This window comes from Chrysemys picta, chromosome 2 (genome assembly GCF_011386835.1).
Source record: "Chrysemys picta bellii isolate R12L10 chromosome 2, ASM1138683v2, whole genome shotgun sequence".
NCBI lineage: Eukaryota > Metazoa > Chordata > Testudines > Emydidae > Chrysemys > Chrysemys picta.
Window position 1 is genome coordinate 207,181,957 of NC_088792.1, and position 15,600 is coordinate 207,197,556.

Here is a 15,600-nt window from a genome sequence, read left to right on the forward strand (position 1 = left end):
GGCACCTTAGATACTAACACATATATTTAGGCATAAGCTTTCATGGGCTAGAACCCACTTCATCAGATGCATGGAGTGGAAAATACAAGAGCAGGTATAAATACATGAAAAGATGGCAGAGGAAACCTAATTTCCCCCTACTGTTACTCACACCTTCTTGTCAGCTGTTTGAAATGGGCCACTCTCATTACCACTACAAAAGTTATTTTTCCTCTCTTGGTATCTTACTGTTAATTGAATTGTCTCATTAGACTGACCTCACACTTGGTAAGGCAACTCCCATCTTTTCATGTATTTATACCTGCTCCTGTATTTTCCACTCCATGCATCTGATGAAGTGGGTTCTAGCCCAGGAAAGCTTATACTCAAATAAATGTGTTAGTCTCTAAGGTGCTAGTCCCTTAAAAACAAGGACTCCTCGTTGTTTTTAAGGGAAACAGTTTCACAACCAACACTTTATTTTTTGCTGGAGAAAGATATGTTAACACAACCTGACATAAAACCATAATCTCAACCGAGCCAGCTATCATACAGAATTGTTGGGTGTCAGGACAGGTCTGATTTGAAGAGGCGCTGAGCACCCAGAGATCTCATTACTTCAAGTTCAAGTGAAGTTGTGGGTGTTCAGCACTAGTGAAAAATCAAGCTGTAAACCAGTGTATCCAACAGTCTATTTTATTTAAATCATTTAAAGAGATCCTTCAGACAGACTTCACCAGAGCAGTGTGCAGCATTTAACTGGAAGGTCAAAATCTTATGAGCCAGTGGCACAAGTAAAGTTTTAACGGCCAGATTCTGGTTCAACATATAACTCTCCCCAAAAGAGTGCCCTGCAAAAGTAGGGTTAACGTGCATCCATATTCTCTTTCCCCATATATTTCCCTCTGCAAAGATTATTTTTGCCAGGAATATAAATAATCTGTCCAGGGTATATTTATTTAAACTGTATTATTTTCAAAGTCCTTAATAACATTGAAGCACTGTATGAATGTGAATTAATGCCCTGTTGAATCAGTAGATGCACATGCAGAAATGTGGGATGAAATCCTGACACCGGCGAAGTCAACAGGAGTCTTGCCATTGATTTCAGTGCAGCCAGGATTTCACCCATGTTAGACCCCTGGGCTGTGCCAAAGAGTGCCACTCTGCTGCTCCTGGACAGGGACATGGGACCTTTCCCCATGTTTTGATGGGTAGCCAGAATTGAGGCCACTGACTTCAGGGGAAAGCACAGCTTTTCTGGAGCACACCTGTCAGAAATTAGCCCTAAATCGTTATTATAAGTAAAAATACTAGTAAGAAGTGTTCTTTCTCATCTCTATTAACTCCTTCTAAGTATCTCATTGATCATTTGAATCTAAGTAAACTTTTTTGCTGGTGAGGTGCATAGCCATTTGTACAAATGCTTTACATTAGAAGATACTAAAGCCAAAATATTTTTTTCTTCTGTTGTACAGAATCCTAATGCACATCCAAGGCCGACCTCCCAGGATTTAGCAGGGTTTTGGGATATGCTCCAGTTGTCCATAGAAAATATTAGTATGAAATTTGATGAACTTCATCAGTTAAAGGCCAATAATTGGAAACAGATGGATCCTCATGACAAGAAGGTAGAACAATGTAGATTTTGTATGCTTCATTTAAAACCCTGCACAAATACTGGACAAATTAAATAGTCCTCTGCGTACAGATGTTAAAAATGTGCAATGAAGCTCATATCAGATTCATTTCACTGTAATAACAATGTTTACATAATAATCATCTGGGATATTATCTGTAATATGTTTCAGACATATTTTAAAACCAAAACTGTCTTTGTGAATTGGATAATGGGAATGTAGTACAATACTTTGTTCAACTTTACATTTAATCATACTAGATGATCAGTCGTTGGAAGGAACTGCCAAATATATTGATTCTTAAATTTAAATAAATCACATTTATGGTGCATATTATTGCATATAGCAAGAATTCAGTTTACTTGCACACTCTAGGCTTTGTTATTGAGAAAACTAGGGAAGTAGTGTAATTATCACTGACTTTGGTAACCAGATCATAAGTACAGTGATAACCAACTGCCATCATACTGAGCTAAAAACAAACTTCATGCAAGTTGCATGGTAATCTTTCCATGCCATTTCTTTTTTGTTTGTTTTCTTTTGTTTTTTAAATGGAAATTCTTGTAATCGGGTTCATTTTGCTGGTAATGTTATTTTTCCAAGATAGCCCAAAAATCATTTGTAGCACTGTTAATTATTTTTAAAAGAGTTGTCCATTGTTGCCATAAAGAGACTACCAGGTTTCGAAGTGTGAGCCACGTTCCTTTTTTCATTCTGGTTTGGCACATATCCTTATTTTTAATCCTTACCATCAGGACAGCTGATCAGCTGGTCAAACAGCACCTTGGGTGAGCCACAATACAGTTCTCCAAAACTATTGTTATCATAACTGATTATTTTATAGAACCCATAAGTGAGCTAGAAACTTCACGGAAAACACTTAAAGCCACATCTGTGTCCAGAGGAACTTACAATCTAACGCTATGCTCCTGCTGCCATCTAATTCTACAGCTGAGTTTCCATTAGGCTCAGAAGTGGGCACTGGCTGATGAATATGACACATAGGTGGGGATATAACATACACCAAAAAGGCAAGGGAGCAAGGAGTGCACCATTTACAGACAAAGTATTATACCCTTGTTCAAGTAATATATACATCTGGGTGACCCACGCTGATGTCTGGATTACTTGCCCCTAAAAATAGCTCTGATCTGTCTTGTTGCTGACAAGCAAAGTGGCATTTTCTTTTGGACAAATAATAATACAAATTTCCACAAATCTTCCAGCAGGAAGGTTTGAAATACAGTTCTGTTAGCATCCTATTCCCACCAAACAAGACTAAAAAATCATGCCCTTTGTTCCTGAATTCGGAGTGCTAAATTCCAGGTTAATCCCAAACCATCAGAGGACTACCATTAGTGTTTTATTTGGGGGTGGCCCTTGGTTGTTTTCTGAGGCCATGATACAGAAGTCAGGTAATTATTTTTTAATATGTCTTTCTTGAGAAGGAGCTGTAAAACTGCAAACACACATGCGCGCACGTGCTAATGTACCATTTTTCATTAGCTTCTAATGCAAAAGAATGTATCCAGTCTCCAGCATGAAGAAAAGAGAGTTTTACTAGAAATGTCCCTTTCATTTTCCTTGAAAACATTTCAAGGAATTCCCACCAAAAGGAAGACTATAAAGGGTTAAAAGAAGTTAAGCAGTAATGAAGAAAGGATCCTATGTATTTACAATCTACTATAGGAAGGTAGAGGTTATGCACTTTAAAGAATTACACTGACTCTGTTCCTGTTTCATTTGACTGTGATTTTAAATTAAACTGTTCATCTCCTTATTTAGAAAGAAAGAATGAAAACTTTCTGTGGAATTGATATTTGCCTCTGTCTTCCTCCCCTTGGGCCCTTGTTAAACAGCATAGATTAATCTTTAGATGTAGAGGAAAAATCAAAGTGTGAATAAGTGCAACTAGGCGGCTTTACATTTCAAGTAATGAAAGCTGTTGTGATCAACATGAAAGCAAACTAAAGGCTAGAATGGAATCTTTGTAGTAATAAAATCCCTACTCTCAGAAACCATGTTCACAGTTGGAAGGGGATGTAATTTAAAAGACAATCTAAATTGACTTGACAAAAACTTTATAGCTGCCTGAAATTCAGAACTGAATCCACACTTTTTCTAAAGCCATCCTTATATATATAAAAATATATAAATTTCCTCTTTGTTAACCATGTATCTTTGGCTGCCAAAGTGACGATTAGTGTTTGTTCTCTCAATGATTTTTTTAAAATTCCTACCCATTTTCAGTTTGTAGGTTATTGTAATTCCTAACGGTCATTCAGCATGGTGCTAAATTTTAAGAATTTTTATAGTGAGACATGAAAAGTATGGATTATTTGAGCTATTACGAAGATAGGCCACCACTAAGCACATGTTTTTTATTCTAACTGTGGTACGCTAACTCCAAGCTGCTAGTTTACATTACATTTACTGTGTGATATATATCCATTGAATCTCAGTGTTGTAAGCCCATCTAGTGCTATGTATGTACTGTGTGTAAGGGACAAGGTCATTTGTGTATTTCACTTCTGTAACACAGATTGCTGCTATAGTAAATTAATTTTATTAACAAACCCGAAGAGTTTGATAGGAGTTTTTTTTTTTTTAATTCCGTAGTAGAATTTATACATTAGATTTATGAAACTGTATTACCTTAAATAGTGCTACAAAATTCTGTTTAAGATGCTCTCCTTTCTAATCCCTGGCACCAGGACGAGAAGTCTGGATTCCCCAATGGGAACCGCATTAAGTGGTTAGCTGTGGGAGCTTCGGCCCTTTCAGCGCCAGGCGTTTAATACACATCGTACCTGTGGAGAACTAGCACTGCTATCAATACTATCCTTTGCTTTAAGCTTACATTATTTTTATGAACCCTTGAATACAAAAGCCAGTTCAATGAAGAAAAAAATGCAGATAAGAACTAACAAACCTTAGGTAAAATGTGTGTTCTAACTACTGACCTATCCTAGTTTTTCCAAGCTTTCCCTGAGAAGCTGTATAATGTCATTAACCTTCTGCTTTGATCAGGAGAGAAGGGTCCCTCCTCCAGTGCCAAAGAAGCCAGCGAAAGGTCAGGTGCCACTCATACGGGAACGTTCTCTGGAAAGCTCACAGCGTCAAGAGGCCCGGAAACGGCTGATGGCTGCCAAACGAGCCGCATCTGTCCGCCAGAATTCAGCCACTGAGAGCGCTGAAAGCATTGAGATTTACATCCCTGAAGCCCAGACGAGGCTATGAAGGGATCCCACCAGGAGGACTCTCACTGGCAAGACAAGTCTCTTGTATAATCTGCTCCTCTAGGTCCCTATTCAGAGCCACCATTAAGTATTTGTATTCCCCTCTTTCTTTCTTTCTCTCTCTCTCTCTCCCTCTCTCTACATAATCCCACTGATCCCAATGAATTCCACTTTTGTGGTGTAGTTGTCGATCCTCCAAGAGATGTCCTCTAATAACCGTTGCTTTCTAAAGGTTTGCCCATGTCATTATGCTTTGTCACATGTATTGATGCTGCCACCTTGCCTCATGTAAGAGAGTACAATCCTTCTTTCTGTTTAAGAAATAAATACAGAACTCACAGACACACACACACACACCTGTATAGTAAATACACCATTTAACGCATTCATGATCTTTAGTTTATCTAAAGTTAGTCTGTTACCTGGTGTACAGCAATATAAAACTATAGAGTATTTTGGAAATTCAGTAATGCAGGGTGACCCTTTGGGACTCTGCTGTCTTCCTCATTAAAGATTAAAGGAGCTATGGTTCGGATTCCCTTCTTTTTATTATTATTATTTTTTAAGCAGATGGCGCACTTTATTCTAAACCTCAGAATCATATCTTACCTGAATTTAAGACGTCACAAAGGGCGAGGTAGGGGGAGAGATAGCTGTGGTGTGGTGAAAGGAGGGAGAAGTAAATCCTGCAGGTGAGATTGTGAGGGACAGAAAAGATCCTGTGAAAAGATAGCTGCACACTCTCACAGCTGCACAAACTGCCTCATTTGTATTTCATCAATCACTACTTAAACATTTTGATCAGCAGAAGATTGTAAATTCGATCTTCCAGGGAAATCATCTATTTTGAAAGACAATAAAAAGGCAAAAGGAAAGGAGATAAGAAGAAATGATGGTTGAAGATAATATAAAAAGGGACTTTTTTGTCAAAGTATTAAGAATTTTTAAAACTGTACTGTATTGTCAATTCCTATCGTATTGTATTGTACTCTATTGGTTTTAAAAAAAGAGAAGAAGAAAAAAAGAAAAAAAAAACAGCTTGGTTTTGTTGATGTCTTAATCTTGGTGAAACTATCAGATTTCACACCCATCCACCCCTGTTACTGAAATACTGTAAATGGAATCCATGCTGTTTTTCAAAGCAAGACTTTGTTTTGTTTTATACACAGCTGGTTGTAAGCTTCAGGTCAGACTGCTTCCATCAGATGGTTCATAGCTGGGAGTAAGTTTCTCCTTTAGTCTCTTTTTTAACAATATAAAATACCCCATTTTTCAAAAATTAGGATTTTTCAGATGCAGTGGGACCATAATGAGCCTATATTTGTTCTCTACATTAGCTTCTGAAATCATGAACAATATGCATTCTCTAGTCTTCAGCAATTTATTTGATACTTAGGGTAAAATCTTGCCCTTGCTGCTTGGAGTTGCACTGATGGAGGAAGGTGTTGGCTGTGCATTAGTGACACTAGCCATTGTGCCAGCACAGGATAGGATGTCTTGGGTATGTCGCTGAAAATGAGCAACTGGCACATGCTGCAGAAGGCAACGTTAGTGCTAGTTGGCCGGGCCCACCTGGTTATGCCCCATAGTCAGCAGACCATGCCCTTTTGGGACTGTTGTGTGTCTTCTGGCATAGTAGCCATTCCCCATTGTTAGTGCTCTCTTGAGCTCTAGGTTAGAATCCTGCCCTGCTCAGGGTGGTTCTTATGATCTCTTCTCCCACTTGGACATCCATATAGCACTGGGCAGGGTGTGACCCTTACAAGAAAGGAAGATCTTTTCTTTCTAACCTGGAAATGGGTATAGCGACAGAGTCCACTGAGTGGTGGCTAATGTGCACTTTGCATCCAACCAAAGTTGGCTGTAAATGCCCTTATTCTTTAAACAGTGTGAACATTCCACCTGTGAAAATTCCAGTGCATGGTAGCCTTAACTGTGTAGCTCCCATCTTAAAACATTTGAAATTCCCACCAGATAGTTAAGCACTTTCTAAAAATATACATCTAAGATCATGCCAGACAGCTTCTTTTAATGTAACATAGCCAGGTGCTAATTTAATTTCATTCAAGAAATTAGGAGAGGTAATAGGTTCTGGCACCAAATAGTTTCATGAAAACATTGTAAAGCCACTAGAGAATTTGCTACCTCTCAAAGCCATTGATATCTGAGCTGTCTTTATAAATAGGGCACAAATATTTACTGCTGTGGTTTACAAGATAAGGGCTAATAATTTAATATTTAAAAGACTTTTAACTACAGTGATCAGAAATCCAGTGTAACCCCACTGAGTGCTTCATGTTAAGGGAGCTTTGAAAGGTTGGCCCTATAAGCATTTGAATACCAGTGTATTTGCTAGTTTTGAAAAGAACCCACTTCATTTAACTTTTAGCAGCAATGAAAGATCACAATGTTTGCAGTATATATAGTGCCAACTGCCACTTTTGATCACATAGTCATGTTAAGTATTAAAAATTATTTGGAACTCATTTGTACTAAGATGTACAAAGCAGCATTCAGGTGAGGATGCACGCTCATAACTACATTTCAGTTGATTTGAAGTTTTCTGAAAGAAGAGTTAAGACTTATATTGAGAAGTGGCTACAGAAATTTATATAAAGGTTATGCCATAGTGAGTTCCAAAAAATAGAAAACAGAAGACTTTTTAGTCTTGTACATTATGAATTGTATTTGTATATCATATGATATTTTTGGTATGTATTTTAAATTGATTCTTAGTTGAATGCCTGTTGGTTCCTAATGACTGTGGACAGGCCATTATAACATTTGCCTAGCTTTACAGCAAAATTTGAAGTGTACACCCAATTTAGGAATTGGTAAATATGGGACAGAAACTACTTCTGCCCCCTAGAATGCCACTAGACTTATTACATATCACCACAGACAGTTGTTACATCATTTATTTTAGTGTAAGTTGTAATTATTTATTTTTATTCTTATCTGTTCAAATATAAACTAAAAGTTACTATATTGCGTTTAACTTGGTATAAAATTGTTGTTGTTTTTTTTCCTTGGGGGAAAATTTAAAAGAAAAAAAGGTTGTTTTTGTCTCCTACATTGAGTTTAAAAAAAAGTATTTATTATATTTTTTGCAGATGTTTCCATAAAATTCTCATAATCTTTTTGTAAAGAATGATGAAGAAATGGATTAAAGATTTTTAATATTTGAAAAGGTAAATAGAAATAACTTATTTGTAATATATTTCAGTTTATTTATTGGTGTTCCCTTAATGTTCTGATGTGCACTATCACTTTAATTTGAATTTTATCTTTGTGAATTTATTGTTTCTTTTTTTAAAAAAATGTTTAAATGCATATTTTAAATAATAACTGGAATGTAAATCACTGTCCTACCTGCATTCCCAAATGTGATTTTAAAAGTGTTTTTGGTTTGGAAAAAAAGGAACAAAATTGAAAGCCTTTAGATGGAGGGGTGGAGAGCATTTTTATGGCTTTATGAATTGGGTTTTCATAGGATTATCTATCTAGTTTGTGTGTGGACAGAAAAATGTAAATAGACGAACGTTTCCCATAATGTAAAAAAAGAGCAAATTAATAAAATAATTAATGCACTGTTTGTAAGAGCTGTGGGTTTTCAATGCAAATTCACAATCCCATAACTGTAAAAATGATTCATTTGATGTGCTCAAGTATAAAAGCATAACCACCAGAATGCTACCGTTAAGTATTCAGAGGTTTAGATTCTGATCTTCCAAAGACTTTGCATGAGTCACTCAACTCACATGAAGAGTCCCCTTGAACTCACTGGAAATAGTTGCATGAATAAAGTTACTCACATATGTAAGTGTTACCAGGATCAAGGCCTGGCTCCTTAGAAATATTTTCAAAGGCAAAGCTACATGGGGTTAAGCCCCACAAAGACAACAGAAGTTCTGCTATTGACTTCAGTGAAGTGAGGACAAGCCCTATGTTTATTTATTTTTCACCACACTGGGTCCTTCATGCTGTAATTACCTTCACTTGTGGCTAAAATGTGGTGAGACAAATTGGCATAAGCAAGTACAGCTGAATTCCTTTCAGTGGAATTCTGTCCACCTACACCAAAAAGAACTTTGTCCAGTATATGTGACAAAGATATTCTGTAATTCTTAAAGCAATGCCCATCTGAATTCATCTGTGTTTCATAACAATACAAATGAATGCCAACATTATAAAATAAATCAGGCTGTGGAGTCAGTATATTGAGGATAATTATTTTAATTTCATGCCTGTACTCCACAATGTACCATACCTTATGCTAGTTAAGCCAATTATATTTGAATTTGTCACCCTCAGATGGTATAACCACACTAACATCTTGTGTTCTATAAGGGACAGTGTCTAAGCACAGGAAGACTACAGTGGAGGTTTGTGTCAACGATGTGATAGATGGGAACCCATTGTTAAAGCTTTACCACCCACCAGATGGAAAGAATTTCCCTTTCTTTGACAGAATTCAGTCTCTGGATACAGCTAAACTGTCTCTACTAGAAGTGATATCCCTGAGGTTCATTAAAAATCCTTCTGAAGTAGACTTTTTTACATCCAAAATGGACCAGAATGCACCAAATATCAGATATTTTCAAACTGTTTTCCAGAGGGAGAATGTACAGATCCCTTGTGCAAGGTCTTTACCCCCACCCCACCCTCATGATTAATCAAGGTGAACACAGTCTGTGCTAGCAATACACTTGGTCTATTTTTCAAGACCAAATTATGATTACTTCCTGCAAGCGTGACTTAATATCAGGTTATTTGCCAAGCATTGTTGGTTTGTGCTTAACTGTTTGGAGCAGTCACACTTTTCACTCAGAAGAAAAGTGACACATGCAATCAAGGCAAACTCCTCTAGTTTTTGTGTTTTATGAGTAATTGGGCACTGTGGCATGCTATAAATTGGAACAATGTTGGGTGAAAACTGACACCTGTAGCTTCTTTTTTTATTGTAACTAAGCTTGGTGGTGTTCAATCAACACAATACTGCCTCCTGTTCTTCCTCTTCAAGATATTTGAAAGAAAAGTGACAAGCTAACAACCCCTGGCAAAGAGCAAATTATCTTAGCTGGCACACCAAGTCATGGGTTAATGCAGCAGTTCATCTAGTCAATAAAAATGCAGCTTTGCTAGGAAAATCTTTGCTTCATGTGCTACACAAATAGAGCTAGGCTCACCAGCATGTCATGAGAAGGTTGTGTTACAAAAAACTAACATTTCCCCAAGTACCAGTACCCACATTAAAAAGATTTTGTGTGTGTGTGTGTTTTGCATCAATAAAAAATCTGTTCTTCCATGCACACCATGCACCTGCAGGTGACACAAACACATTCTCTTTCTCTCTCTTTTTAAGATGCTTTTGTGCTGACAGAGGTGGCTTCACAGTTCCCTTCTGTGTTCTTGCTCGGATATTGTGTATAGCAAAAAGGTAGATGCTATTATTTTATTCCGCAGGATTTGTTTGTATTTCAGCTGCTAATCATGATGTGATTGGCATGTTCAGCGGACAGTCAGACTTTCCCACGCGTAGGACTTATCTTCATTCAACAGCCTCTCACTAGTACAAATTAATAGAGCAGGTCTTGTATTTCTCTGTGAGACACATGTACAGTCTGCGCAAAGACAAAGAAACAAGGAAAGGAACGGGGCTTCCTGGTAATTGTGTTTTTCATGGTTCTCTTCATTGATCCAGTAACAATATAATCATAGAAATTAGAGACAGAAAAGCTTTATTAGGTCATTGTGTTAATCCCTCTGCCAATGCAAGATTGTTATCTATTGTGCTGCTGTGTCAGGTAAATCCTGACTTTAGTGAGTTAGCTCCACCCAGCAAAACCAGGTGGGAAAATTGAGCTGTGGCACTGACATAAGCTGCTCTGCGTGACTCATAGTGAGGCCTCCATCTTCTCACCCAGGAGGGAACAATCCCCATGGCTGGGTGCCTTTTTAATCCAAACAGAAAGGAAGCAATTATTGGCTTTGCCGGCTCCATTGAGAGAGACATATCTGAGAGTTTTAGAGCCTCTCGAGGATTCAAACAATACGGCCTCTCAGAGCTTCTAATGGGGGCTGCCATTCTGTGGAAGGTACATTTGAGAACTGTCAAATATTCAGGGAAAGGAATGGGCCTTGAGCGGAAGAAAAAGGATCAGGCCAGAATGTGAAGAATAGGCTGACTGTATCGTATGTAAAATCACACAGCGTAAGAAAGGTCACTTGGGTAAAATCTCTGCTGAAGTAAAAACCCATTATGGGGCTCATAACAGTATAACAACAGGGACTGAATGGTAAATACTTAATGAGGAGGGACTCCTTTTACAGTCTGTCTTCACATATTATAGCTTGCTATACAATAACTTATTTTAACTAGGGGAGTATTAACTTGACCAGTTCCTTCTCTCATTGAACTCTGGAGAGAGACCTGGAGGGGGTCCTGTATCAATATTTTGGCTTTGAAATAATGTGCCCTACGTTTTACAATTTTATTGTTACTGAGGCTCAGAAAGGTTGCCCGAGGTAACTGCATGAGAATGTGATCATTCTTGAACTACTGCAGCTCTTGAAATACAGCTGAAACCATTCCTTTTTTATTTTATAAAACCTAGGCAAACAAATGAAATAAAGCTTTTAAAAGCCTAGTGCATGGTGGAGGGTTTAGACCATTCATAAAGTTCTTCTCTAATACAGTGTAACCAAGTACACAACAGTTCCTTGGATATCTTAAGCAGAAAAGTTTTCCACCATTTAGAAAACAATATTGAGTCATTTGTTAGTCTATAGACAATAATGGCAAGTGATTGCCCAGCTTCATGTATCCTAGACTTACAGTAGTTGATATGCCCGAGAATGGGATGCCTAATCCCGCTATTGAATAATTGACATTGGATGGGGAAACTGGTACCAGTGATGGACCATAAATTATATACCGAAGAGGTATGATGCAACAAGGCCCGGTTGCATGGCTGGCACCAGGAGAGAAATGGCCACCAGACATGGCAGGAAGTGATGCCATCGGTATGAGCAGCTGACGCAGAGATCTTCCAAGGACAGATTTGGGAAGGGAGCAGCAAAAAGAGACACTGGAAGGTAGAGAATGGATAACAACAGTAGTATTAAGTTTGGCACTGGAGCATTGCGTCAATTTCATTTGTGATCCAAATGTTTGTCACCACTGGTCTATAACCACAACTGGAGGCAGGTAGCCCTGAAGCTCCTTGAGCCTTGTACGCAGGGATGGAACGTTTTGTTTCACCCATTTCCCAAGAACTTGTTTCTTTGCCATCAAAAATAGTTTTTAAACATGCTGCTTTGATGAAGAAATTTCAACTTCCCAAAACATCAATGCCAGTGTAATGCTTATAGTATTGTTGGTTGATTGATAATGTGCCTTTTGCAAGCCTCAAAGTGCATCAGAAATGCTGAGCACCCAAAAATCCCCTTGAAGTCAATGGGAGCTGCAAATGTTCAGCATGTTTGCAAATCTGTGTAGGCTTCTACTATATAAAGAGTTCATCACACACTACTGAAGTGCAGCTGCCGTTGGGATGGAATGTGGCAGCTGTTAAACACAAGTAACAGTACACACCAGTTTTAGGCCAAGAAGAGAGAATAGTGCTATGGCCAATCAAAACTGCAGCAGAGATTCAGGTAGACCAGTGGTTCTCAACCTATTTACCATTGTGGGCTGCATATGTAGCTCTCTGTGTGTTATGTGGGTCTCATCCACATAATATATCTACTACCTGTGTGGCCCTGAGAATGTCACATGGGCCACAACTATGTGCTGATTGGGCCGCTAGTGGCCCGCGGGCCATGGGTTGAGAACCACTGAGGTAGACAGAATGGGTCTCATTCACATCTCATACCAGTTTTAATCCAGTTTCATACCAATATTTGACTTTAATGAAGTTACTCCTAATATACACTACTGTAAGAGAAAGGAGAACTGCTGTGTAATTACCATTTTGATTTTGCTATAACGATGATGATGCATATTAGCTCCTCCAGTGGAAAAGGCGCATGCATCAATTTCCAAGTGAACCAGAAACGCTTTTTTAAAGTACCTGCATTTCAGGCCACAATCATATGCAAGGGCACAAGGTCACTGTCCTTATTCTCCACTTAGTAAATAGCTTGGAGATAAAAAATGTAAAACCTGGTGGTTTGTGTCATTCATGGCTTGTATCACTCCAAAAGTCTCTAACTACAATTTAATATTTCTCTAATCTAATGTGTCAGCTGACAAAGCAACTTCCTTTAGTTTACATCTTTCTTTGTAAGAGCCTCATGACAACAGCAGTGATGTCTGCAGAAATGTACGTACAGCTAGGAACTCAGCCATATGTTAGCAAACCGCTGTGCACTTCATACAGATGAAAAATGCAATGTGCATGAATAGTGATCTTACTGATTTTTATTATTATTGTCAATTAGTTTCTCCCAGCAGGAGCTCGGGTAGGCACCAGACGCTGTATATTCGGTTGTACCTGTGCCAAAATAAAAATAACAACAACAAAAATTTCAGTGACAAAGAGATGTTTTAAAATAAAATAGCTGTCAAAATGTAGATGACATTTGTCATTAGATTTTAATAATTGCAAAGTAGATTTTGATTATAAACATGTGTATGTGTCAATTTGAAGATGAGCAGTAAAGGTTTCAAACTGAAAATTTTAGTCCTATGTGCTGAATACCCCAATCAATAGGGCATGTAAGTTAAAATTAATGTTCAGTGGCCTCATGCCATGAATGGTAAACATGATCTGAAGATCCAGCATCCACCTGAGGGCACAAAACAGGTGCCACACAGCTAATGTGCTAAGTATTGGACTTTCCTAATACAATCATATCTACAAAACTGACTAGTCCCAATACCATCCAGCTAACCAACAACTGAGATTCTGCTCTTTCAGAACCTCCCTTTATGTCCCCTTTCCTGTTCACATACCCGTAAGCCATGGCAACAGAAAACCTACATGTCTTAGCCTGTGTCCTCTAGTCATGCTAATTCAGAAATTGCTGCAAGTGCAGCACTGACTATACACTTCCAGGTAGCAATAATTCAACACAGGTGGGACCAGAAATTACTAATCCCGAATAAGGCTGTCATACCGTAGGTCCTACTCCAAATGCCTTTCAAGCAGCTTCCTATCTTTGAGGTGGCCCCATAGATTTCCAGCAGGTGGCTTGGAAGCCTGCTTTCAGCTACACCTCTGTGAAGGGGGATTATTCCATTTACCCTACATTTACAGCAATAAGAACTGAGACTCTGGCTAAATTCTTCTCCCTGCTCCACTAGTGTAAATCCAGAGGTCAACATGGCAAATGACAGATTTAACATTTCCCCCTCTTTTGGTTGCAGAATACTTGGAACCTTCTGTTGCATTTTATGCAGCTAATTTATGCATGCCTTCCTCTCTTGGTACCATCGAGTTCTGATGAGTTTATTCCTATCAATATTTAGCTAGTGAAATCCAGTCACCCCATTATGAGTGTGATAAGACGAATATGACCAGACCAGGGTCTTAACATAATCAAAACTTTGTTTCATCACGCTGATGCATTAGTGCCCCAGAATATTATTTTCAACAGTACAGAATTAAAATTCCACAGTATTCCATTCAAGCAAACACAGAATTAAAAACAAACTTGTAAATAGTGTATGTGGAAAGTATCTATATTACAGTAGTGCTCAAAAGGCCCAACTAAGCTAGGAGCCATGTTTTGCTACACACTGCAAAGTATTGTTGGTTCATTGTCCTGAAGCAGTTACAAATAGTCCTTTACCCAATTTAACACGGCTGTGCTTTGAGGCGATAATTATCTAGAGACGTGTTTGAGGGGCAGGATGGTCTAGTGCAGTGATCCCAAAACTTTTCAGGGTCTGGGGGCTTCCGGGAAGGTTGGGGGAAAGGGTTGGGCATGCGGACAGGAATAAGGGGCACTGAGGTTGAGGCCACAGCTGGGGGTGGGGGCAGGGGTGGCGCCCCCCCCCACGGGCCGAGGCCAGGAGTCGGGCTCGGGGCGAGCAGCCAGGGCAGAGAACGGAGCCCTGGATGTGGGGCCAGCAGCCAGAGCCAGGAGCGGGGCTGGGTTGCGCTCCTCCCCCATGGGTGCTGGCCTGGGCCCCAGCCATGCCCCCCTAGGGGGGGTGCACCCCACATTTTGGGGACTGCTGATCTAGTGGTTAGGGCACTAACTTAGGACACAGGTGGCCACGAGGCAATTCCCTGCTCTGCCACAAACTTCCTGTACAATTTTGGGTAAGTCACTGAGCCCCCACCTGAGTTCCCCATGTGTAATATTGGGATAGTAATAGCTCCTACCGTACAGGTAAAGATATATCTATTAAAGCGTGTGAAGTGCTTGAAGAGCTACTGATGCAAAAAGTGCTATAAGAGCTGCATGTTATTATTTGCAGTCCCAATAATTATTCCTCTTTAATATATTACTAGTCTGGCACTAACAGTGTGCTAGACACTTACAGAGCGGTATAAAGTCAACGTTCTATGCATGAACAAATTTACAATCTAAATAAAATGTTACCATTTAGATAGACAATCTTGAGCTAGTCCTTTGGCAGAGGCAGTGGGCAAACAACAATATCTTACAACGTCAAGTGAAGCAGTAATGACCAAAAATTATTTTGCTAGTCCGGAACCAGGACATTGTACAATTTAAGGAAGCTAAACCCAGCTGTTCCTCCATTAATGGAAGAGACTAATGCCTAA

General features: G+C 38.9%; 1 protein-coding gene across 5 annotated transcripts in view; it reads left to right on the plus strand.

Moving 5' to 3' along the window:
* Positions 1-8,453, plus strand: part of DLGAP1 (DLG associated protein 1) — a 633,130-nt gene extending 624,677 nt beyond the window's left edge. For all 5 annotated transcript variants that reach the window (XM_065585317.1, XM_005303131.5, XM_005303132.5 and 2 more), the window contains 2 exons: positions 1,458-1,610; positions 4,650-8,453. In XM_065585317.1, coding sequence (XP_065441389.1) covers positions 1,458-1,610; positions 4,650-4,859 — 363 coding nt within the window. In that variant the 3' untranslated portion in view covers positions 4,860-8,453. The remainder of the gene's footprint in view (positions 1-1,457; positions 1,611-4,649) is intronic.
* The last annotated feature ends 7,147 nt before the right edge of the window (positions 8,454-15,600 follow it).